The following is a 24,757-nucleotide window of genomic DNA, read 5'->3' as shown; positions in this document are numbered from 1 at the left end:
TGCATTTAGATGCCATTACTTAGCAAATGCATAGATTAATATATTGCACCAAGCTACCGTGCGATTATGCGAAGCGCAATACTCTGTATCAAATAACTAGCTGATGTACTCGTGCTTTGCTACGGAATTCTCAGAAAGACTGTCCTTACAGTTTTCCCAACTGAAGTGTCAACATAGGTCATTACAATGACGTCGGTACGAATCTTGCGATTAAAAGCAACGCTGTCATAAAAAAAAAAAAAAGCACATTTTCTTACTTTCAACGAAAATAACACGGTGTTGATCTAAGAGTTCAAAGTTTTAGAGCTAGAACGACCAGGACGCAGACAGCCGTGTGAACACTCCTGTGTAATTATTCCGTTTAAGTGTGCACACTGTTCATACCAATCACTGCCCCAGAGTAGGGATTGAATAGCTGGAATACTATGCTGATCCAGTGTGTTACGTACCAGAGGAATAGCATGCTAAAGAAGAGCGAGATCTAACTTCCCTGTTACTTTCTGCCAATATTCAGGCAGGCTGTTATACTCAACAACAGTATGCAGCAGTAATCCCATCTATCGGAGATAAATGGCAGAAGAATACACAAAGCACATCACATCAAACAATGGCCAATGTAATGTTATTGTTGAACAATTTTATGAGCTGTCTATACTGCAGGCCTTCACATTTAAGTTTTCTTCTGACTGTGATATTAGAGCATCTAATGTAAAGCGAGCCCTCCTCTCTTTCATGACTCCCTCTTGTGTTATTCCAGCGATTGTTCCTTCATGACTTTTTTCTCATTCTTATAATCATCTTCACGATTTAATTTCATTTTAGTCGGTACACTGAAACTGATTAAGACAAATAATCGGAAATTGTATTCTCTATTACTTACTTACGTAGTAATTTTCGATAGACTAAGATAGGTAATCAAAAATCAAATTTCTGGCACCTTCCCCTAAACTACCATTTCGAACAGGGTGAATAAAATTATGTATAGCACAGACTGTAGTTCCTTATTCCCCGACATAACATACCGATTTTCATTAAATTCTGTTCTTCCATTTTGTCGTACGTCGGCGCTTATATGGGCTTAGCAACAAAAATCCTAATTCATGAATCTCTCTTATCATAGCCGGAACGGTAAAAATGTATAAGACAAACGATACGAAATTTAATAATATATAACTAGTTATATAGTATTTATCAACAGGGCCAATAAAAAAAATAAAAATATTTGAGAATTACATCTTAGGCCTTCCCCTAAACTACCATTTCACTCAGCGTGAATAAAATTGTGTGGCCTAGATTGTAGCGACCTATTCCCCGACTTTATATACCGATTTTCATTAAATTCTCTTCGGCCGTTTTCTCGTGATGGGCGTACATATGTTCATACATACAGACACAAATGAAGGAAAATTAAAACTTGCATTTCCCCTTGTTTCTGCAGTCACGGCCGGTACGGAGATTTTAAAAAAAATTCTGAGCAATGTGCAGACAAAACTATTTATATTGAGATAAAATTAGTCAGAATTTTCTCCAAATGGCTCCCAAAATCTCTAGAAAAGTCACTAGTCGTTATCATTGAAATTCTGTCACTAAATTACTAAAAAAGACTATATATAACGACTAGTCTTTAGAATCGTCTAGACTGATGTGAACGAACACGAAAACAGCACGCGAGAAAAAGAGATTGACAATCGATATGCGCGTCGCGATATACAGGTTTCAATAAACATCGCACATTCGCGCATTAATAAACTTCAATATTTTGTTTGAAAGCGGCCAATAAGCGAAGGACTTCCGGCCACTGGCGTAAAAAAAGCTGAAACAGCGGGATTTGAAGACAAATGTCTTAAGTTCACCAAAAAATAAGCTAAAATCGGGAGAAATAGAATAAGCGGGAGGCGGGAAAAACTGTCGAAAATCGGGAGTCTCCCGCCTAAATCGGGAAAGTTGGCAGGTATGCCACTGGGTTCCGTGGTTCTTTCTCGGTCACTCCATGCGAGATTTGTGCTAGGCAAAGCGGAGGTACGATAGGTTTATCTCTGGGTACTCCGGTTTTACCTGTCATATTTCATTCCATGAACACACTCCAATATTTCATTTGTCATTCTTTAATCACTGCCCCAGAGGAGTGCAACAGGCTTCAGCAGCCAGCACAATTCCTATCCTCGCCTTTAAATGGGCGCTTCATTCATTCCATTCTTGACCTGGTCAACTGGCTGGAAACAGGCTGTGGATTTTCATTCCTACTGACATTTTTGTAATGGGCTAAGTTAACTGTACTTAGGAAAACCACAAAGACAGCCTTTGTGAGAATCCCGTAGCAAAGCATGGGTACATCCGCTAGTCTAAATATAAAATTGCATTCTTCTTTAAGAAGTAATTCTTGGGACAAAATTTATTCCGTTAAATTCAGGTTCACGTTTGAGGTGACGTAAAGTCTGTTAAGAGTATACTGTAATTCATGTTTAAACAATTAGCAGCACCGTGCATTTGTAGAGCTAACTTTAATTTGGCAATGGCAATTTGCTCCCCCCACCCCCAAATCTTTATATTTGCACACTTAGAGAATACTTAATTTGAAGAAAAATCTCCCATTACCAAAATTCAGACTAATTAAAAATTGCCTTTATTTTTTAAAAATATTATGCAACGTAATTTAAAAGTTTCTCTCTATTATGATAGAACTCTTCTGGATTGTGCGGGGTAGCATCTGCACTATCCCTTCCATGTGTCTACAGTGGCTTCAGAGTTGCTAAGTTCAAGGGAAATTAGTCTTGTACTTACTCATTTTACCTTAAGTTTTAGAGTTCAGTCATATACTGTACTTCGTGGTCCTAATTATGAATAATGGATTTTAGTCTGTTCCAGTATTTTAGTTTAGGGTACACGTGTTCCATTCTTGTACTACGAAATGGCTACGTATTCATATTCTTCCAAGACAGAGTGATTAAAATTGTATGGGAGGTAGAGAAAAAAAAACTGAAATGGATAAATTTGGAATCCGTGTTCACGCTGCTATCGTTAGAAAAAAATATAAGAGCATAGATATTCAAGAAACGCATGATGCAAATACTGCAAAGCAAATGTGCTTTCAAGGACATAAACACTGCAATTTGGAAGTTGAATTGGTCCAGAGGTTTTGCCACATTCGAGAAAACAATACCTCCGGGATGAAGGTTATTATGTGGAAAGCAAACTGGCACTAAAGGTGGGACTGAAGTTTGTGTTCAAACAGATGGCTTCAGCATTGTAGTGATTCTGATGAAAGCCATGGACCGTATGAAGCAGTTCGCCAAGTGTTTACAAAAAAAAGATGAAGTAATCCATTACGCATCCTTTAGTACAATAAGCCTAATGTGTGACCAAAAAACGATTGAATCATTAAATGTTTGTGCATGTTTTAGTACTGTTCAATTGTGCTTATTTTATCATGATATTTGTGTTAAGTAGTATTTATGCCTGGGATTTTAAGTTTGCTGTACAATGTGCTTTTTATTAAAAAATGTGGTTGGCTCCCCTATGCAAGCGCTTTATTCATTGGATTACTATACTTTTATTACATCATGCACATCTTTGTCCTTGCCTTTGGAGAGTGCTTTACCATTCAGGTGCAAGGTTATATTAGCCAGTCACTTGCACTGTCCAAGTTATCCAAGAGCGCAATTTGAACAAGTCCACCTTCTTGGATAGATCTCTGAAATATGATTTTCCATGGAATTTGAAAGGCTTAAATTGTGAATCAAGGCAATGCCATGCATCAAGGGTCATGGAATTTTTTTTTTCACGACTTTGCAAAGGTTGGCTTTGAGATTTTGAGTGGGTGGCTGTCAATTAGAAATCACGTAATTCAAAGTCCAATCTTTTCATCCCAATGACTATTAGATTACTCTCTCCCCCGTTCGACTCCAGTTGATCGAAGTATTGTCGCAATGAAGTTAGTTCTACTCTGGAACATGGCAGAGTTTAGCTTCTAAATAATTCATGGCCAGGAAAAAAAAAAAAAAAAAAAAAAGAGGCTTCAGCTGACATTTGTTTTAGAAAGAGTGATCTGCAGTAATGTGCTGATACTTTGATGAACCCCAGTGCAAATGTTTCTATATTTTTTAAACACACCTTTTAATACGCTCTTTTCAATAATTTCCCAGCACAAGGTATTCTTACTCATTTTCTCATCTATTTTTCAAGTCTTGATACTCTCATCTTTATAGAAACTGCAGATAGAATTATCGAGGGTTTACTGTATAGGCTAAGTCGTTGGGACACAAAAATCAGACTTCGAATTAAGCGATTTCAAATTAACCGCCACTAACTAAGTTCAGAAATGCAATCCCCTGCTGCATCACAAAATATTCCAAGATCCTTTATAACATTCAATCCCCTTGATTCAGTGTTAAACCTTTCAAATGCCGTGAAAAAAAAAACCTAAATGTATACAACAAGGTGCATTTATTTCAATAATGCTCTTGGGTAACGCCATATACTGTCAAACGTAACCTCACACCCGGGAAAAATAAAACATGATTCAAAGAGAAAGGGTACGGTAATCTACTGCATATGCACGACGCAATTTAAGCAAATAGGTTATAACCTACTTGATTTTAGTGCAGTATAAAGCACTTGCAAGGGGAGTTAACAAGACTGTCCAAATTGGAAACGCACGACACCAACAAAACAAACTTTAAAAACCCAGACATATATTTAACACACATCAAGAATAAATAACTACAGTACCCGAGGAGTTCGCAAATGTTAAATGGTCCAGTAGGGCTTTTTTTTTTTGTGTCACATTAGGTTCATGTACTACACATTTTTTTCTGATGGAATAGTTTCAACCTGCGCCATATCTGTGTTCAACATCACCTGTAGCTGCACCTCCCTCAGGCGTCACGTGATCATAGCTGGATGATGGTGGGATCCCGCTCTTCTGAAGTGGTCTCTGCACGGTTTATGGCGATGTATTTGGAGCAAATCGTATATACATTGGACTTTTGCCGTAACTCCTCCCATTCATCTTCATTTAACGAAACAAAACCACACTTGAAGCAGAAGTTCTTGACTGTCTAAGGAATAGCATTCCAGGCAACTGTCACACTCCGCATTGCAATCAATCACGTTCCACTTGCGTATTTCTCCCGCCGGAATATTTCTAGCAACTTCACGGAGAAAGTAATGCACCAGTCACCTTCTGTAGGCACATTTCAGATGAAATTGTACACTGATCTAGGGGTTGCAAGTAGCTCGTAGTGTTGGCCGGCAGAAGATGACTTGCATTTATTGAAATTAAATTATGTTTGTGTGCAGCGCACTGATACAACAGAAGTATTTTTCTGTCCTGGCATACCATTTTGCACTCTAGCCACTCAAATTTTGCCTGTCATCCAGGAATTTTTAGACTTATTTGCACGGGAAGTGTTGGGTGCCTTTAAAACATCGTGGCTTCTCGAACTTGCCTATGACGAGGGGAGGAAGTCTCGGTTCCACCCACAATGCATTAAGATTTCCCCACTTCTCTCCCTTAAAACCAAAAGTCCATTTGGGCACGACATTGAAAAACAATGCAGTCTCTGAAAAACAATGCAGTCTCATCGGCATTGAAGATATTGCTAAGTGGATACGAATTGATCATGTGAGCCACGCTTTCTTGCTAACTGTCTGCTTCTCCGCACACTGCCTGCCACGTGATATTGTGCCGCTCCTTTAAACGTTGAATCCAACCGGTTGAACAACTGTATCTCAAGCCCCATCTTTAGCACCAGTTAATTTGCCTCCCCCGTAATAATCTCGCCATAAACAGGGATATTGTTCGACCGAATGTTCTGAAACCACTCTTATCAATTGTACTTCCAAATCAGTATGTCTAGCTCCTCGAATGCACATTCGCTCTGCTGTATTTACACCCTGCATTTCCTGAGCCATCGGTTGCGGCATCATACACTACCCTTAACCCGGCTCAAGGGAGATGGGGGTCTTCTCTCCTATCCTTCACTTGAGTAATTCTTGTCTGGCGCATCCACGTTGCAGGGGTGGGTACCCTCCACGTCAGTAAGCCGGTGTGAAGGAGAGCCAAGTTTAGGCACAGACCCGGTGTCACGGGGTATAACGTGGAACACATGCCCAGGGTTACGGGTAAAGACCTTAACAGCATCTTAGGTAGAGATGGAGGACCTTTAGAATGGCGAAGATAGTGGATGAAGCAACCCACCCTCTCTGGGGAAAATTAGAAGAGGGATCTTCAAAGTCTAAGGGAGTAAACACTGAAAGAAAATCCTCAGATGTGTTAGGCTTAGCAGGTTAGCAAGTAAGTAAAATTGTACTTGCTTTAAACTATAATACAAGCCTCGGATGGAAGTTCAAAAATGGAAATGGAATCTACACGTCTCCGGCTACAGTTGCACAGTATGATGGAAATCCTGATGTTCGTGCAAGTGTTAGATCAGAGAACAAAACCAGATTTGGAACAATAAATATTTTAACAATGCATGGGAAGGAAAATTGAATTGAATGACATAATGGAGACAAAAACTAGACATCCTGGGATTAAGTGAAGGAAAGGGAAAGGAATGAAGAAACCAAGGAAGGGGTACACCTTGTACTGGAATGGTAACAGTAAAGATAAAAGAGTGGAATTTTTAGTGAATCAGAATGTTGAACCAATAACTAAGTTGAGTATGTAAATGAAAGAATTATAATAATGCACATACGTGTAAACAAGGAACTACTGAGGATAGGACAGGTGTATGCTCCACAGGCAGGATGTAGTATGGAAGAAAAAGAAGAGTTTCTCGAACTTCAAACATATTGTTGGAGATAGGATCATAATGGGAGATCTGAATGCTCATGTGGGAACTGATAGAATGGGATATGAGAATGTTCTGGGCCTACATGGGTAGGACGACAGAAATGAAGATGGAGAAACTGTTTGACTTTTGTATCAGAAATAACCTGATAAAGAACACCTTGATCATCAAGAGGAATAGCCAGCATAAGATCAGCCGATATAGTTGGGACGGACAGTATGGAACACTCATCGATTTTGTAACAACAGACAGAGAATGGGGAAGGATACGTCATGAATACAAAGATAAACCCCAGTGAAAGTATGGAGGGTGATCGTAGATTAATTGTGGAATTAAAGAGTAAAAATCCCTAAAATTGTATTGAAGAAGAAACCAAACATCAGGATTTGGGAATTGGAGGAGGATAAAAGAATGGCATTCCAAGATTGTATAAAAAGGAAGTTGCCTAACACGGAAATACGAAGTAGAGAAGACTGGGACAATTTAAGACAGACATCTGTGGAAGCAGCAATTGAGGTATGCAGAAAAACAAAAGCAAATGTGAAGGGAAAGGAGACATGGTGGTGGACAGAAAAGTACAAAGAAAGGAAGAAGGTAAGAATGAAATGGATAAGGAAAAGCAAAAATCTGAAGAGGGATGAGAATAAGAGAAATGTTACATGTGGAATACAAAAGATTGAAACTACAAGTAAAGAGGAGTATCAAGGAAGAAAAGGAGAATTGTTGGCGAGAGTTTACCAACAAAATTGAGCAAGATAGTCTAGGAAAACAAACTATTATACAGAGTAATAAAATCTAAAAGAACAAATCAAGATTAATCAAGGCATTAGAGAGAGGATGGATCCAGAGTACATGACGAAGAGGGTTTCAGAAGGTGATGGCAAAGTATTTTGAAAATCTTTACGAGGATGACTGCTTGGTGGAAGGAGATAAAATGGAAATAATAGACGGAGAAAAGAGAATCCGATAACATGGTTGGAACTTAAAATGCAGTGAAAGCAATGACCGAACGGAAAGCAAGTGGAAAAGATGAATGCAATGCTGATATGATTAAGGCTACAGGAAGCAGTGGACAATAGTGGCTATATCGAGCCCTCAATGCCATATAGAAGGATGAAAGGATACCTGAAGATTGGCCATTGTGCAAAACAGGAAATAAAAAGAAATTTGAAAATTAGTATAACCTCATTCTCATAGGAGCTAAAAAAATAATGGAGAAAGTCATAGAGAAAAGATTCTAGGGATATATTAGAAACACGGAGGAAGAATATGGCTTTAGACCGAAGAGATCAACAATAGACTTGATATTCACAGTGCGAACTATAATGGAAAAACCCCTGGAAAGGAACAAGGAAATCTTCCTATTTTTGGACGTTGAAAAAGCTTACTATACAGTAAGAGAAAACATGCATGGGAATACCTACTGAAAAGGAATGTACAAAAATCATTAAGATAAAAATGTGTATCATGAGAGTAAAAGCAGTCTACAAGTGAGGAGTGGTGACAAACGTACAAAAAAGTCTCAAGCAAGGACGTGCAGTATAGCCATTATTATATCGATGGATGAAATCATTAACGGGGTACAACAGTATCAGCAGTGATGAAGTAAATGCTTTGGTATTTGCAGATGATGTGATTTGGGGAAAGGGAGACAAGGAAGGACAAAGGAGACTTGACGTTTGGAATCAAAATTTGAAGGAGACTGGAATGGTAACTAGCAACGAGAAAACTGTAGTCATGCACTGTGGAAGAGAAAAAGAAGCCAAGTGAACGTAAACTAAAAACGGTTAAAAGAATGAACATTTTACACATCTGGGGAGCATTATTAATTGAATTAATGAAATCAACCTTGAAAGTAGTAACAGACTAAGTCAAGGTACAACTTTATCATCAATTCAGAGCTTTTATGGGATGACGAAGTACCCAAGATAACTAAATTAACATTATATGAACAGTATTTCATACCAAATGTAACATTCGGACTAGAAACGCTGGTAACAGAGACAAGATAGTAAGATCTAAGCAGTAGAAATGAAATTCCATTAGTGGATGACGCTTGTAGTTTAAAGGGGCCTAACATTGAGGTCATAGGCCCAATTCCATTAGTACAGAACATACAGAAAGCAAGACAGATGGTACGGATATTTAAATAGAATGGGAAAGGAGGGGGTAGCAAGAAGGGAATTCGAAAGAAGTTAAGAGACCAGTTGGATGACCGAGAAGGTAGACTGATCAGGTTTCAAAGGACATTAAAGAAGCCGGATTGAATGTGCGGGAAGTAATGGAGCAGGAAAAGTGGAGGGACAGTAAGGAGTGGAGGCAGCTTGTTAACCAGACCCGGGCAAGTGGAGTGGGACATTGATGAATTCCTGAGCTTCTATGCCCTCGCCATTTTTTAAAAACATTGAAAGCCTGGACACAGGAATTCCAGAGTCTAGCTATTGGAGTTTTATTTTTTGTTCTTTGTCGACCTCCCTTATAACTTTCACTTTCTTGCCGAGTGTCTTGGAAGAATACAGACGATTGGCCATCTCGCAACAAATAGGAATACACATGCCCTAAAGTAAAATACCGTAACAAACTAAAACACAGTATTAATAAAATATAACAACTTCGAAGTTTATAACTGCACACTAAAACTTAAACCCTTGAGCCGATCTGGTCGGCCAGTCACCATCAGCTGGAAGAGGCCAGAGCTCCATCTCCACTCTACTACTGTAAAGTGTCAGGCCGCATTTTAGTGGCAATACATTTTAAAATTCGCGTGTATCTACCGGTGTACAGCAAATACCGGCAAGAAATTTTCTACATATCGACCACATAGAATAAAGAAATTATTTAGTGATAAAGAATCAAAAACGTATTGTTTATATTATAGTTGACAATAACTTAGGAAGAGAATTTTTTTCGCACTTTCTCAATATCTATTTTGAAAACATTTAAGATAGAGAAGAATATACAGAATGAAGTACAATGAAACCTTGTTAGTATGTTTGTGCAGGGGACGACAAAAAAAAAAAAAAAAAAAAAAAAAAATGCCTATTGAATATCCCATTAAAAACCATCCATCAGGGAGATAGTATCACTTTACACATTAGTAAATTTCACATTTGTGCAGAGTTTCAGGAGATAAAGGAAGCACTAAAAAGCGTGAAAAGGTCGGAGAGAAATATCTATCTATTGGAGCCTGTTAACGTAACAAGATTATTAAAAGATGTGCAAAACACGGAAGAACAGATGACATTCTTTTGTCACAGTATGTAGCTATGGTACATACATATACCAGATTACTTTCTTCCTAAAACAATCGTACAATGAATTTTTAGATAAAGCTTTAGGTTTCTGACTAGTGGGTAATTAAACACATTTGTTGTCACACACTGAGCATGAATTTCTCTCAAGGTTATACTCTCCACATGCGATTACGCGCCTTCGGCAGTACTCTGCAGTAGTTCGGACAGACTCGCCGGTATATAACGCGCCAACTGTCATAGCAGTTTGTACTTTTGTATGAATGATGCAATGCTTTAGCATTGCCTTACACCTTTACACAACCTGTAAATAGGATAGGGCTACAGTATATGGAAGCCTGATTACTTAACAGCACCCACAAATGACCTTTCGAAGATTTGCTATTGCTGCACTATAGACTTATTTTAAATTCAATCGTACCACACACATTTACATTATCTTATAAGAACAGTTATTGGCATTGCCTTCAATTAATTGTGTTGAGTGGTAAAAAGGAAAGTGATTATTTGTCGTGCGACAGCCTACTCACAAACTAATAGGATAATCGTGGGAAATTCGGTAGGGCTGTACATATGGTATCTGTCTTGTGATAGTCTAGACAAGAATAAGAAAAGGGTCGTGAAACGACTCAATGAAGAAGAAATTAAAATCCTTCAGGAAGTAAGGAATCCACATCTTAAGCGCGTAGAGTTGTCGCGAACGTTAAAACTAGCACCTTCTACTTTGTGAACACTATTGTGGGCAACTGGGACAAAACTGAAAATTCGTAAAGCAAAACAGAAAAGGAAAAAGAGTCGCGAAGGAAAGTTCCGAAGTTGGAAAGAATGATTCTGAATAAATAAATTTCTAACTTCTGATCGGAATGTGAAATAGGCTACAAGCACACTAGGTTATTCAACAATCTCACCGACAAAGACCTTTACATTGAACAAGAAAATAAACCACTTTTCTCTTTGAGAAAATAAAATCATAGATATGTCTGTCGGTCATGACCATACACCAACAGCTGCATGGTTGCTAGAGTTACACTTCCATTACACATTTCGTGGTGGTAACTTCGTGACTCAATTTTGGACAAGTCCCAGCCATAACCCATGTATGTCAACAGGACAGCTTAGAGAGAAGAAAAGAAAAAAAAGGTGAAAACCGAATTCAGCGCTCTTAACCGCAGTGAAATCTATTACTGTGCTTTAACTTAGCACTGTCCTGTCTTGTTGTAGTGTAAAGTCTTAGCTGCCAATCAATGACGCAAAACTCAACTTTACCGAAGCTAACAGCTTGCCCCTCGAAGGCGCCATATATACTCTGTCCGAGAATTCACGGTCATTTCCTCTCATCCCACAAATTTCTCCGACTGACCCGTGGCGAGGGCTCATATATCTCTCTGTTGGAAATCACATTCCATACACAAGGGGCGACAAAGAACATTTTCAGTTCTAGGGAATATGATTGTACTAAGCGGCAAAGGCAAGAAATTGAGACGTGTTTAGGTATTTTACACATATTTAATGTGAAGGGCGTAGGGACTCCAAATTTACGATTGGCTAAGCGGGAAAATGTGTTAATGAGGAACGTACTAACAAGGTTCCATTGTATAAAATGTATTTGTAATTTTATAGAATTAATTAAGAATGAAAAAACCCACAAAAGTGAAAACTATAGTCCGTTTTGGTTGAAAGCGTCCTGCGCGAGAAATGGTTGCGCATGCAGTGGTGGGAGCTATCGTCCCCCCACTCCTACAGCTGGTCCAGTCGCCAGGCTAGCGCTGAAGTGAAAACGTCTCTCAAGCGGCGCGTGTTGTTACGTGCGAGCTAAGTTGAAATTACTGAAGTGACGAGCATGGCTTCTAGGTCCTCTTCTAAATCTGGGAGACCACTGCGAGGCTAGGCACGTGAAAGTGTTTATACCATGAGTGAACATATGAAACATATCATCCAGATCTCAATCACACTGAGTCGGTTTGGGGAGATATCAAAGGAGAGGTCCGTGATAAGAATATATCTCACCGGGCGAGTTAGCCGTGCGCGTAGAGGCGCGTGGCTGTGAGCTTGCATCCGAATCCCACTATCGGCAGCCCTGAAAATGGTTTTCCGTGGTTTCCCATTTTCACACCAGGCAAATGCTGGGGCTGTACCTTAATTAAGGCTACGGCCGCTTCCTTCCAACTCCTAGGCCTTTCCTATCCAATCGTCGCCATAAGACCTATCTGTGTCGGTGCGACGTAAAGCCCCTAGCAAAAAAAAAGAATATATCTCAATTAAAAGTAATACAGCATAATTAGTTTTTTAGCATAAAAATGTGTGCCATAGCATCTCTAATGCCTTCACTGTTCATAAATGGGGCGCTCCTACTCCCAATATAAATAAAAATGCTTATTCTGTACGAAATATTTCTCTGTCTTATAGATCACTCGTGACTTGACAGCAGACACACTCGACAAAAAGGAAGCTCTTTGCGGATATTGCTTGCACAGTATTCGCAAGACAAACGGAAAAAATGTTGCGACCACGTAAAAGACACTGAGCAGGAATACTGGGAGCGTGACAACACCATGCATAAGGAATTAGAATTAGACCAGTCCGACATCAACCTCGGTGAAACTTCAGATGACACTGATTCAGACGAGAGTGAAGGTTATTCTGAATAATTTGTAAATACGATCCCTGAACTCCGAATATTAAACGTGACCATAGAACACGTAAGAAGTCCGATAATATTTTTGCTCTGATTTTATGAGACAGATTTATATTGTCTATTGTTCCGGAGCATTTTGTTGCTGTTTTCGTTGTTGTTTTTGTTGCTGCTGTTGCTGTAGGAGACCTGTTCTCTCAGTCATAACAATAGCAGGTTATTCAAGAGTATTATATATTATTATATTTCTTCTGATGGACAAGAAAAGTAGACATTGTTAATGTTATTATGAAAGTAGCTGAAGTATTTCTACTAATGCTTCTTCTCTGCATTTTCCCGACAAATTTGCATTAATTAATCTCTTTTATACGTATTTCACTAGAAATCACGTTAAGTAGATGATATCTCCAGGCTGTCAGTGGAAACAACTTCCTCCTATTCGTTAGGCAATTGATGAACTGATAGCGCGTACCGATGCGCCTTTCCTTGGTATACAGTACAGTACAGTTTCAAACGAACTTCCTTTATTCGCAGTATTACCAGTTGCAAGTTACTGTCTTATGTTCAATTGATTTTCTACCAAATGGTTCAAACCTTTCAATTTTATATAACAGATTTCATATTCGTAAGAATGTATAAGAATAAATTAAAGGCTACAGAGTGCCAAAATATTGACCTCCACTTTTGCTATACACTGAGATTTATTTCACGTTGTGTCGAAAGCAACATCCGATATGAATTCTTTTAGGCATGACCCTCTGATTTCTTGACGTCACCAACATTTACGACGAAAGTTACGAAGTATTTCCGTACTGGAATAGAACTGAAATTTTAGAATGTTATGCTCAAAGGCCTGTGTAGTTAATTGACAAGTTTTTTTTTTTTTTTTTTTTTTTGCTAGGGGCTTTACGTCGCACCGACACAGATAGGTCTTATGGCGACGATGGGATGGGAAAGGCCTAGGAGTTGGAAGGAAGCGGCCGTGGCCTTAATTAAGGTACAGCCCCAGCATTTGCCTGGTGTGAAAATGGGAAACCACGGAAAACCATCTTCAGGGCTGCCGATAGTGGGATTCGAACCTACTATCTCCCGGATGCAAGCACACAGCCGCGCGCCTCTACGCGCACGGCCAACTCGCCCGGTGACAAGGTTTTAAGGCAGACAATCGAAATATAAGACTCGATTTGTACAATGTACGGTACTATTTTATTTTCACTAGTTTATCATATTAAGCAATTCCTACACCTTTGAGTTAGTGTGATGTATGTACACCGATGAGCCATTGCATAATGACCACCCCGACCCGGGAACGTATCGCGCCTAAGCTTTCCACACTATTTCAGTCAGTTCCCAGGGCTACGTCCGCTGCCTGAACTCGACTGTGTCAGCTGGAGGAAAGGTTCAAGTTCTTCCCCCACCACCAGCGCGAACGCTCCCATAGTTCCTCGCACACGAGGCTAGGACACACCTCCGGTCGTCCAGAAAGACGCTTACTACGAAGATGGACTATAACATTATGTCACCAGTAAAAACAAAGTTCTCATAAGTTTATATGTATATGTATGAAAAATACCAGTAAGAAAATTTTCTTCATGCGGACAACACAATATAAAACAATTCTGAATAATAATAAACAACAGTTCATATCGTCTTCGTTTTCCGCAAGAACCTTCATTTTCGGTTCTAGCATCTATTTGAAAAAGATTACAATAAAACAGAATATACGTAATTAAAATATTTATGGCCCTACAAACCGACCGCTGCTCAGTTTGAAGACCTGCAGTTTACGAGGCTACATGGTCAGCAACACGAATCCTCTAATTGATTTTCTAGACCTGGGGTGCCCTCTGAGCCTCAGATAACTCCTCAATTGCATATTACTTAAGGGTCACAGATCGAGTGATCCTCGAACCAACCCTCAAGCCCAGGTAAAAATTCTCGACCTGGCCGAGAATTTAACTCGTGACCTCTGGGTGAGAGGCGGGCACGCTACACTTGGCCCGCGGGACCGGCATTTACTTCATGACAGAGGCTACATGTGATCAAGGTTTAAGAGAGAGAAAGTGGAAAGTAAATTTTAGTATGATATGGGCGAAGAATCAGACAAGTGTCATGTTTAATTCCAAGAATTTCCAAAAAGGAGGCAGAGGTTGGGGGAAATTTCCACAAAATGTTCTGCAGACACATCATGATCATCATCGTTACCACTAAAGTTTCATCTACCACCATATTCACAGTAGCTTTAGTGCTGTTAGAAACAAACCTCTTCTCTAGCCGAGAGATTCTGGCGACGTGTCCGGTAAAATTTCGTCGTTCCTCTCAGAACGAAGTTCACCACCGCTACCCGATAAATCATCTGGGTTAACTTTGGATTGTGCCACATTCTGCAATAATTTGCAACCATCAATAGCTGCTGAAAAATATCACTTGAACAACCTGCCATTGCCATTTGTAAAAACAGGAAACAACTCTTGTGAAAGCTATAACACCCTCTTAGAACTGCCAAAGCAAGGTCAGGCACAACTTGTAGCCCATTCCAAGAATCTTATTTCAGCCTTTATTTCTAAAGAGTTAACTACTGCTATCGGCCACATTTACGCATTTATTACGGAAACATTCTCTCATTTCAAATTGTGTTCACCGAACACCAGTCGACGATTATTACCAATCGACACAGACATCGCCTTCGAGTTAGACGGAAGAGCTCTCTAGTGCACATAGCAAAAAAACGAATACCAAAGACGACCGATCGCATTCAACATAACTGCTGAAGTGCAAACGAATCTACAATGGAAATATAACATGCTTAATCACTCATAACTGATGCATCAGCGATTTGAGTCCTCACAATAACCGAAGGATAGTACACAGTTTAATATAGGGATTTTCAAGGGACATAAAATAGTTTTCTATATACCGTACTCCCTATAGTGGACTATTGTATGTAGGCACTGCTTTTTTTCTCTGCATATTCAATGCTTCACCCTCGCCTGCAAGATACTGTGTTAGTGCAGTTTGGGTGTAATTTTGATCAGACCAGTGTATTTATATTTATCATCACAGTTCTGGTATTGGGTGGCTAAAATATTTGACTACTATTTATCCAGGTTCAGAAAGTGAAAGAATGAAAAAATATTTATGGATTAAGTGTCCACATATGTAGCCACCAACCACCTATGCAAAACGGACATGAAGATATGCCAGTGTAAAGGAGTCTAAACTGCACAATATCTTGATGTACAAGTTTGCCAGTCTCTTATTCCCTAACCCGCTCCAGAACTTATGTCCACATTTTCATATTCTCCTTTCCTCAGATGGAGGAAGATTTAGAAGTTTTCTTTGCACCCAATAATTGGTCTATCTGGTTATGCCAGTAACGAAACATGCACTGCTGCACTTTGTATTCACGACTTGCCACCTTAGTCCATATTCTGCAGCATATTCTAACAGATTCAACTTTAAGGATACCATAAAACCTCCCCTTCTCATTTTCACATCTCCCTGCATAATGGATGCTTCCTAACTAAACCTTACATGCAGCTGCACAGGAAGTTTAACCCAAAAGCTGGAAGGGTATCGAGACATTGTTGGGGAGGGGATAGCAAAGGGGAAGAGCAAGGTAACTAAAATAAAAGGTAGGCTACTCCGGCGGTTGAAGTGCTATGACGTCACGGGATATGAAAGACAGCGAGTAAGGTACACAGTCGCAGTACAGCAAGCCTGAGATTTCTCGTGCCCGTGAAACATCTCAATCTTTCACCAAATAATAGTCTGGTTCAGTCCGATTCGATAAGTAACGGACCTTCCAATAGATTTAAAAACGTGAAAATGCGTTAAATTTTGTCACATGCTGAGCAGGTAGAACATCAACTATCAAATACATGGACATATAATACGATAAGAAATAAAATATTGCCAAGCAACTAAAAAAATTTATTTCCTGATGAAGTAAATGTTTATATCAAATGGCATAGGAAAATATACATCGTATGGGCATCTTTATGGAATGATATTAAATTATTAAAACGTACGTATCAGGAGACTTAATTACTTGATGAACCAGCCCAAAGCTTAGCCTTCTTATTGGCATATTTTCTCAGTGCTAGCTCCTTACTCTTTGCATTAAGATGCCATATCCTAATAAATGTCCTGGTCCTTACGTTGAGACAAATTATTTTGTCATGGAATACTAGAAATTTTGACAAAATAATAGAAGTTTTCATTAAGTTTTTGCATCTGGATACAGTCTTACCGTGAAACACACCATATGAAATTTCGAACTGAGCTATATTTTTTAACTACTCGTGACGGATGTGTGAGGCCCCCTTTTGAAATAACAGATATCCAGTAACAGGTCTCTTTTCGCACGACATTTTTGTCTCTTCGTATTTACTATATATCGAATCACGGATAGTGTATTATTTCACAAGCTTCGAAATTTATTCAAAAATATAAGTTATTAGCACATAATAATGTTAATGTTATTGGATTTTACGTCCCACTATGTATGTCAGCACCTTCACCACCGGACCGAGACAGGATCGAACCTGCTAAGTTGGGCTAAGAAGGCCAGCGCTCTACCATTTGAGTTGCTACTAAGCCTGGCTATTAGCACATAATTATAGAAAATATGATTTTTATTTTGTCATTCATATGCGACACCTTTTTACTATACGAGCTGTAATAATGGAGATATTCAAAAGTTTATTACAAAGTGTTTCAACAACCAAGCATTGCTGACGAGGAAGCATTGTTATGCCATCGCAGTAGCAAACTAACTGGCTATGATGATGGTTGTCGTTATTGTCTTTATAATATGCAAAATAATAATGTTATTTGTGTTGCGTCTCACTAACAACATTTACGGTTTTCTGAGAGCCGAGGTGCCGTAATTTTGTCCCACTGGAGTTCTTTTACGTGCCGACAATTTATAGCGCCACACACGTTTCCATAATATGTTGACTGCATTTTAATCAGTACAGTGGTTCTACTTGCGATACTGACAACACGAACACTGTTCACGTAGTGAACCAGTATACAAGTATTATGTATCCATGATCCGATATACAGTAAATATGTAGAAAGAGATAAAAATGTCGGGCGGTCGGTCGCTTGCTTGCTTTCTTGGCTTACACCGCGTGAACCATCAACGATAGACCCCAAGTGTAATCATACGAAATGTAGAGCATAGAAACCTCTACAAAAAAAAGTCCGCAATGGCACATATCTATTTCCAACCAGCTGCCCTCTAGAAGCGATTTTATGCAACAGTCCGCGGTAAAAAATATAACTCCGAGACACCCCCTGGGGGAAGAGATTCCTTTCGGTGAACTCTAGTGCCAAAATCTGTATATGTTATTAGTTTCCAGTCAACCAATTTTTAAAAGTATAGCTACAACAAAACATGCAAGAGGAAATATACTTGTACCTTTCTGAATATTATAATCTGAGAGAGTGCGTCCATCTTCAAGTTGTTTACCAGCAAAGATAAGCCTCTGCTGATCAGGTGGAATACCCTCTTTATCCTGGATTTTTGCCTTCACATTTTCTATTGTATCAGACGCTTCCACTTCTAAAGTGATAGTTTTCCCCGTCAAGGTCTTCACGAAAATCTGCATACCTCCTCGTAGACGTAACACCAAGTGCAAGGTAGATTCTGGAAGGAAACGCAACAAAAAAAAGTAAAATAAAGGAAAGAGCACTTAATCGTTTGCTATTTAAACTGAAGTAACGGCAAGAGACCTTTCTGAATATTGTAATCCGAGAGGGTTCGCCCATCTTCCAACTGCTTGCCAGCAAAGATAAGCCTCTGCTGATCTGGAGGAATGCCTTCTTTGTCCTGGATTTTTGCCTTCACATTTTCAATGGTATCAGAAGCCTCCACTTCCAGAGTGATAGTTTTCCCTGTCAAGGTTTTAACAAAAATCTGCATACCTCCTCGTAGACGTAACACCAAGTGCAAGGTAGATTCTGGAAGGCAACAACCAAAAAAATTAAAATAAAGGAAAGCACACTCAATCCTTGGCTATTTAAACGCAAGTAACAGCAACAGACCTTTCTGAATATTGTAATCTGAGAGGGTTCGGCCATCTTCCAACTGCTTGCCAGCAAAGATAAGCCTCTGCTGATCTGGAGGAATGCCTTCTTTGTCCTGGATTTTTGCCTTCACATTTTCAATGGTATCAGAAGCCTCCACTTCCAAAGTGATAGTTTTCCCCGTCAAGGTTTTCACAAAAATCTGCATACCTCCTCGTAGACGTAAAACCAAGTGCAAGGTAGATTCTGGAAGGAAACAACCAAAAAAATTAAAATAAAAGAAAGCACACTCAATCCTTTGCTATTTAAACTGAAGCAATGGCAACAGACCTTTCTGAATATTGTAATCTGAGAGGGTTCGGCCATCTTCCAACTGCTTGCCAGCGAAAATAAGCCTCTGCTGATCTGGAGGAATGCCTTCCTTATCCTGGATTTTTGCTTTCACATTCTCAATAGTGTCAGACGCTTCTACTTCCAGAGTGATAGTTTTCCCAGTCAATGTCTTGACAAAGATCTGCATACCACCACGCAGTCTTAGCACCAAGTGGAGTGTAGACTCTGTTGGTAGGAAATTTTAAAAATAAAATCTTTTTCAAAATCAAAAAAATCCCATAAGAGTTGCTTGAACTAATCTCACAAACCTTTTTGAATATTGTAATCTGAGAGTGTACGACCATCCTCCAGTTGCTTCCCAGCAAAAATAAGCCGCTGCTGATCAGGTGGAATTCCTTCTTTGTCTTGAATCTTAGCTTTCACATTCTCTATACTATCTGATGCCTCTACTTCCAAGGTTATAGTCTTACCAGTCAGGGTTTTTACAAAAATCTGCATGATTCTAGATCGATGTCAATTTATCCTGGAAAAAAAGTAAAAAATGTGAAATAGGATCATTTAATTCCAGCATTAATTTTGGTACTATTACACATTAAATTTGTAAGAATAATAATCTTAACATATTGTGAAAGAATCTGGTCACTATCAGCTTCGGAATTAAGGTCTGAAATAAAACCAGCCTTTTAAATCCCTCTTGTTTTGCCAACATTAATGAAGTCGCTTTAGGAAAATATTTTGTGAATAATGAAGTTTCAGGACCAAATATAAATTCTACATGAAACTACAGTAGTATTAGAGGGGAACCGACTGTTCTCTTCAGCTCAAGAGAATTAGAAAAACTTTTACAATATTAATTGGCCTTTCTTCACTTGTCTGACTAAAGCAGCCAGTTCCATTCATACATTTGAAGGGGCTCAAATACGTTAGCCTCATGTCTGTAGATTTACTGGCTCGTAAAAGAACTCCTGCGGCACAATTCCAGTAACTCAAGAGCCTCAAAAAACTTGAAGTATTAGTGGGATGTAAAGAAAATATTCCATCCATGTAAACTAAGGAAGTCTTGCAACAACCAATTCCATAACAATGCTGATCACACTTAATGTGCATTACCAAAATCTGTAGTTAGCGAATTGTCCCTGCAGGCTTATGACTTCGATATTTCCTCCACAAATGAATGACACCATGATTGGGGAATAGCTGACCACAGGGCCCTACTATTCATTCTAATAATAAATGTCTCCAGCATCTTAGAAGGATTTAAAGCATTATATGGACTGTTATGCAATCCTCCTGAAAACAGGCAAACTATCTTCCTCAATCAGCAAGTCAAAAGGTGGAATTCACCATGCATAATAATTGCAGTTTCATTTAACACTGCAACACTCGCACAGACTGTACATTACTACTCCTATAGGTAACATGTCGCCCAGTTCAATTGGGTGATATGTCGTCATAAGGGGATCAAAGGTTATAAAAAAATTTATCGAGTGATACTGTCTGCATTTTAAATGGAGTCAACTTTATCAAAATAATACATACTGCTTAAAAAAAGTTATATACAATACGTTTATTCTCGTTACAGTTTATTTTATGAACCATCAGGAAAAACCACTCTCTGCATTCCACAAACCTAACTATGGGCAAGCTGTAATGCATCAAGGAGAATGACCGTCTTTTGTGTACTTCTCTCTGCTTTCTCGCAGCAGATTTGTTTCGAGCGCTCGACAAGGCTGCCAATCTAGTTAACCCTCTACTGCATACTGTTGCCATTAGGCAACAAATAACTTTTCACCTGTAAATGGATATATATTATAGACAGGTAGTTTTACGGCACACCTTCAACGGTACAGACAAACACATATCCCAGTGATGCCTTTTTTTTTTTTTACATAACCTAAGACAAAACAGCCCTACAACCAAAGGTACTCCTTCAACCCCGTCAACATTCACGCGAACCAACCACCGTTTATTTTACGTGGGCCCTCCCCATCATATTATCACAGGCTTCAGGAGTACCTCTGGCTCAACCTCAAAGACATTACCGACCTACGGTCGTGCAAGTATACTTGCGCCCTGCAATACGTACCCATGGCCAGTAGGCAGTAATGTTTGGTCTTTGAATGTTAAAAGCTTAGCGTAAAATCGTGGAAAATCGTATATATATTCCAATATGGCAATCCACATGACATACGAGTGTTAAGCTATTAGGCCCAGTTAAGAATTGCTGGTATATCTAAACCACTGAGCGTATGTTGAGCATTAAAGCTTGAAATTTTCTTCACCAAACGAAAATGAAAAATAATTCATGCAGTAGAGGGTTAAGAACTAGTTGGGGTAGGGGTGGACAATGCTAGTGATTTGGGGATAAGCAAAGATGGTCTGGGGGCGTAAGCACCCCCCCCCCACACGGTTAGAGCTGCCACGAAGCGGCATTACGCCTCTAGTTTCCTGCGTAAACACTATTGGCCTGGATAGGTTATGGTAGGAGTGGACAAGAGCAGTGATTTGGGGACAAGCAAAGGGGGTCTGGGCACGTAAGCAGTTAGGCCTCTAGCTTTGCCTGGTGGTTTCCCCTTTTGCAGACACCATTGGTCTGCATTGGCAATACTTTCTTCATAACAGATTGACATGGGGAGATTACAGCGCATTCTTTAGGATCTACTGGTGCAAAGCTGAATTACAACTTTTTACAGTACTTTTTCATAACAGTGTTCGAGGGTGATAACTGCACATTCAAGAACTTTGTGGGATATCTTGCTGAATCCCTATTCAAAATTCCTTTTCCTTAGGAACAGGCTGCACAAATTCCTTATCGCTACTGCAGTTACACCCTTCTCCACATTAAGGCAAGCTTTATATAAAATCATTCCTATCCTGTATTCAGCATTGCTTCCTTTATATGCCCTGTTTCCTTGTATTTTTATTCTACATGGGTTTGTAATACAATCTAGTAATGATCAAGGTGAATGCGGACACACGCGACTTGACGTTAGCCAACAGGAATGCAAGTTTGTAGTTTACCAATGGACAATGGCAAATGCTACTCTTCCTTAAGTTAGTAAGTGTAGTTTTTGGGGCAGGATGGCGGGTTCCAGGACATCGCAATGAACACATCTCTCCTCTGAAAGGAATTCCAAGAAAGATTTGCTTAAGAGTTTACTTCCTAATAATGCTACTAAGGTTGGCAATTGCTGGCAGTAATTCTACCCACACATGAAGTAAGTATGCATTATTTAAAAAAAACCTGATATGATGTTCACAAGTAATATGGAAAAGCCTCATTGCAGGGGCTGCATAAAACAGCTGTACATAACCATCGTTCCTCCCTGCAGTGACAGGGAATTTAACCATGCAGGTTTGTGGATTGCATCATCAAGCAGTTTCTTGGCATGCTCACAAATGAAGCCTACAACTCGATCAGAAGCAATTACAGCACTGCCAACATGCTTACCAACTTCGCAGCAAATGAAAGACACAAATGTAAAGGTCATGTTCAATATTCTGTACATAATCCTTATCAGGTGCTAATTATTATATTCATACAATTTCAAGTAATAAACGAGACAGTTTACAGTTCTATGACTGGATTATTTCCTCTGCCTTTGGTTGGAATAGAATAATCTTCCACACGACTAGCTTTGCCACCCATTTTACATATACATAGGCCTACACTGCTAGAAACCCACCAGCAGGGCTATTTTTTAAATAAGCCATATTCTGGACCAAAACAGGATCTTAATACAGCCAACATATTCTGGTACGAAAAGGTTATTCAAACTGGTAGATCAAAATACACTGGCAGAAAATGAAATCCAAACTCCGAGAAGAGTTGTGGTAAACTAAATTCAGGTTTTCCTATTCAAATTTTCATGCCTAGTCAACAAAAGGTGGGATTAGTAGTGGCACTAAAGCCCTGCAAAGCAAGGCATGCTTTGAATGTGCTGTACATTTCACGAGCGTTAGAAAAAGTCTGGTGTTGACGTGATGGAGAGTCAAACTTGCCTCTAAGGAAGACTAAGAAGGCAGTATCAGCAGTACACAGAGTTAAGAATGTGTGTGCGATAGTACGATAACGTGGACGTTCTGCAATATTGCAGAAAAAACTTCGCAGGGATGTAACCACAGCACGGAGAGGGAAGACAATCTTATTCGCTGCCCGACTGTCGTGGATCGCACTGCATCTGCAGCAGCTATGAGAGCTGTAGTTTGCACCAGAGTGACAGTGTACCATCATGAATCTTACTTTAAGGTTCACTCCAAGCCCGATTTAAGTGGGCTACAGACAACCTGATAGTCAGCCTGACAAAATCACATGTCAACAGACAACCTGACAGTGCAGAGGTGCCATCCATTGAAGTGGGTTATTAGTAATCTAACTCTACCCCTAAGCAAAATTTTTGAGTCAAGTCCATAGAATATTCTTCCCTCCTTGATAATGATAACCCCTTTCCCTTCCCGTCAGCAATCTATTCTACAGCAGTATATCATTACACAATAACATTTGCACAATGCCTGTTAATTCAGTGATAAAACATTCTTTAACTTGTTTCACACCCAACAACTGCTTTTCTGTGTAGGTATTCTTGAAGCACCCTTTCCCCTTTGATGGCACTTTCGTCTTCTGGACCATTACATGATTCCAGTGTACCTACATGTGCTTAATGTAGCCCTCATTTCTGTAAATACAACGTTACAGAAGAATTTATAGTGGAAAAGAACAGTAGAGTTCCTTCAATGACACAATGAATTTAACAACACTTATGGGTAAGAAGAGGAAGGCCGGGCCGAGTGGCTCAGACGGTTAAGACTCTGGCCTTCCGACTCCCAATTGGCAGGTTCAATCCTGGCTCAGTCCGGTAGTATTTGGAGGTGCTCCAATACAACAGCCTCTTGTCTGTAGATTTACCGACACGTTAAAGAACTCCCGTGGGACTAAATTCTGTCACCTCAGCTTCTCCGAAAACCATAAAATTAGAGACACGTAAAGCCAACAGCATTACTATTAACAAAAGGAAGTGACGATCAATTAGAAGTATCGTCAACGCACAAGCACTGAAACGAGGGAGGTTGAGCAGAAATGCTGAAAAGGATTGAACATCCTTTGTTTCCGTACGAAATTATTTTTTTTGTGTTAAGGTCACTTCCATAATAATTACGGACAATCCACAATAGCTGGCGCCTCTATGTGCCATATTTTTTCAGTTTGCTTTAGCTTCTGAATAGAACACAGACCTCCTGTTTTATCAAATCAAAAAAGGATGGGATCGTGCTTGTAGCATCATTAACCACTGTAAAAAAAATAAGGTGAGCAAATACGTGGCTAGTGGAATGCAAAGTGTAGTCTTATGATGTTACTAAACTGGCGAAATATTGAATTTGTCATACAAGGATAAGGCAAAGCTCATTTTAAGCCTCACGATGCGGAGAACAAAACTACAAGACAAATTCATGTTTTAAGGCCCAAAAACTAACTTATTGAAATATTTGCACGGTTACGTGAACGATGTTGATCCACGAAATATCACCGCAATATTTTTCACAAACGAAAGGTAATCATTGATTTACTCAAATAAAGTCTCAAATCCCAGGTTGATTAAGAAATACGTCGTTACTAGCAAGAAATACGTATACGTATTTACTGGCTCTAAATAGGAGTCCATTGTGTTGAATTCCGCTGCTTGAGGCGTCTTTCTTTCTTTCTTTCTTTCTTT

General features: G+C 39.4%; 1 protein-coding gene across 2 annotated transcripts in view; it reads right to left on the bottom strand.

Moving 5' to 3' along the window:
• Positions 1–19,572, bottom strand: part of LOC136864001 (polyubiquitin) — a 48,398-nt gene extending 28,826 nt beyond the window's left edge. For both annotated transcript variants that reach the window (XM_068226130.1, XM_068226131.1), the window contains exons 1-5: positions 19,355–19,572; positions 19,044–19,271; positions 18,732–18,959; positions 18,420–18,647; positions 18,106–18,333 (exon numbers count right to left, since the gene is read on the bottom strand). In XM_068226130.1, the coding sequence (XP_068082231.1) occupies positions 18,106–18,333; positions 18,420–18,647; positions 18,732–18,959; positions 19,044–19,271; positions 19,355–19,544 (1,102 nt within the window). In that variant the 5' untranslated portion in view covers positions 19,545–19,572. The remainder of the gene's footprint in view (positions 1–18,105; positions 18,334–18,419; positions 18,648–18,731; positions 18,960–19,043; positions 19,272–19,354) is intronic.
• Between the last annotated feature and the right edge of the window lie 5,185 nt (positions 19,573–24,757).

The sequence above is a fragment of the Anabrus simplex genome, chromosome 2 (genome assembly GCF_040414725.1).
Source record: "Anabrus simplex isolate iqAnaSimp1 chromosome 2, ASM4041472v1, whole genome shotgun sequence".
NCBI classification, from domain to species: Eukaryota; Metazoa; Arthropoda; class Insecta; order Orthoptera; family Tettigoniidae; genus Anabrus; species Anabrus simplex.
This window is presented reverse-complemented; position numbering and strand designations above follow the sequence as displayed.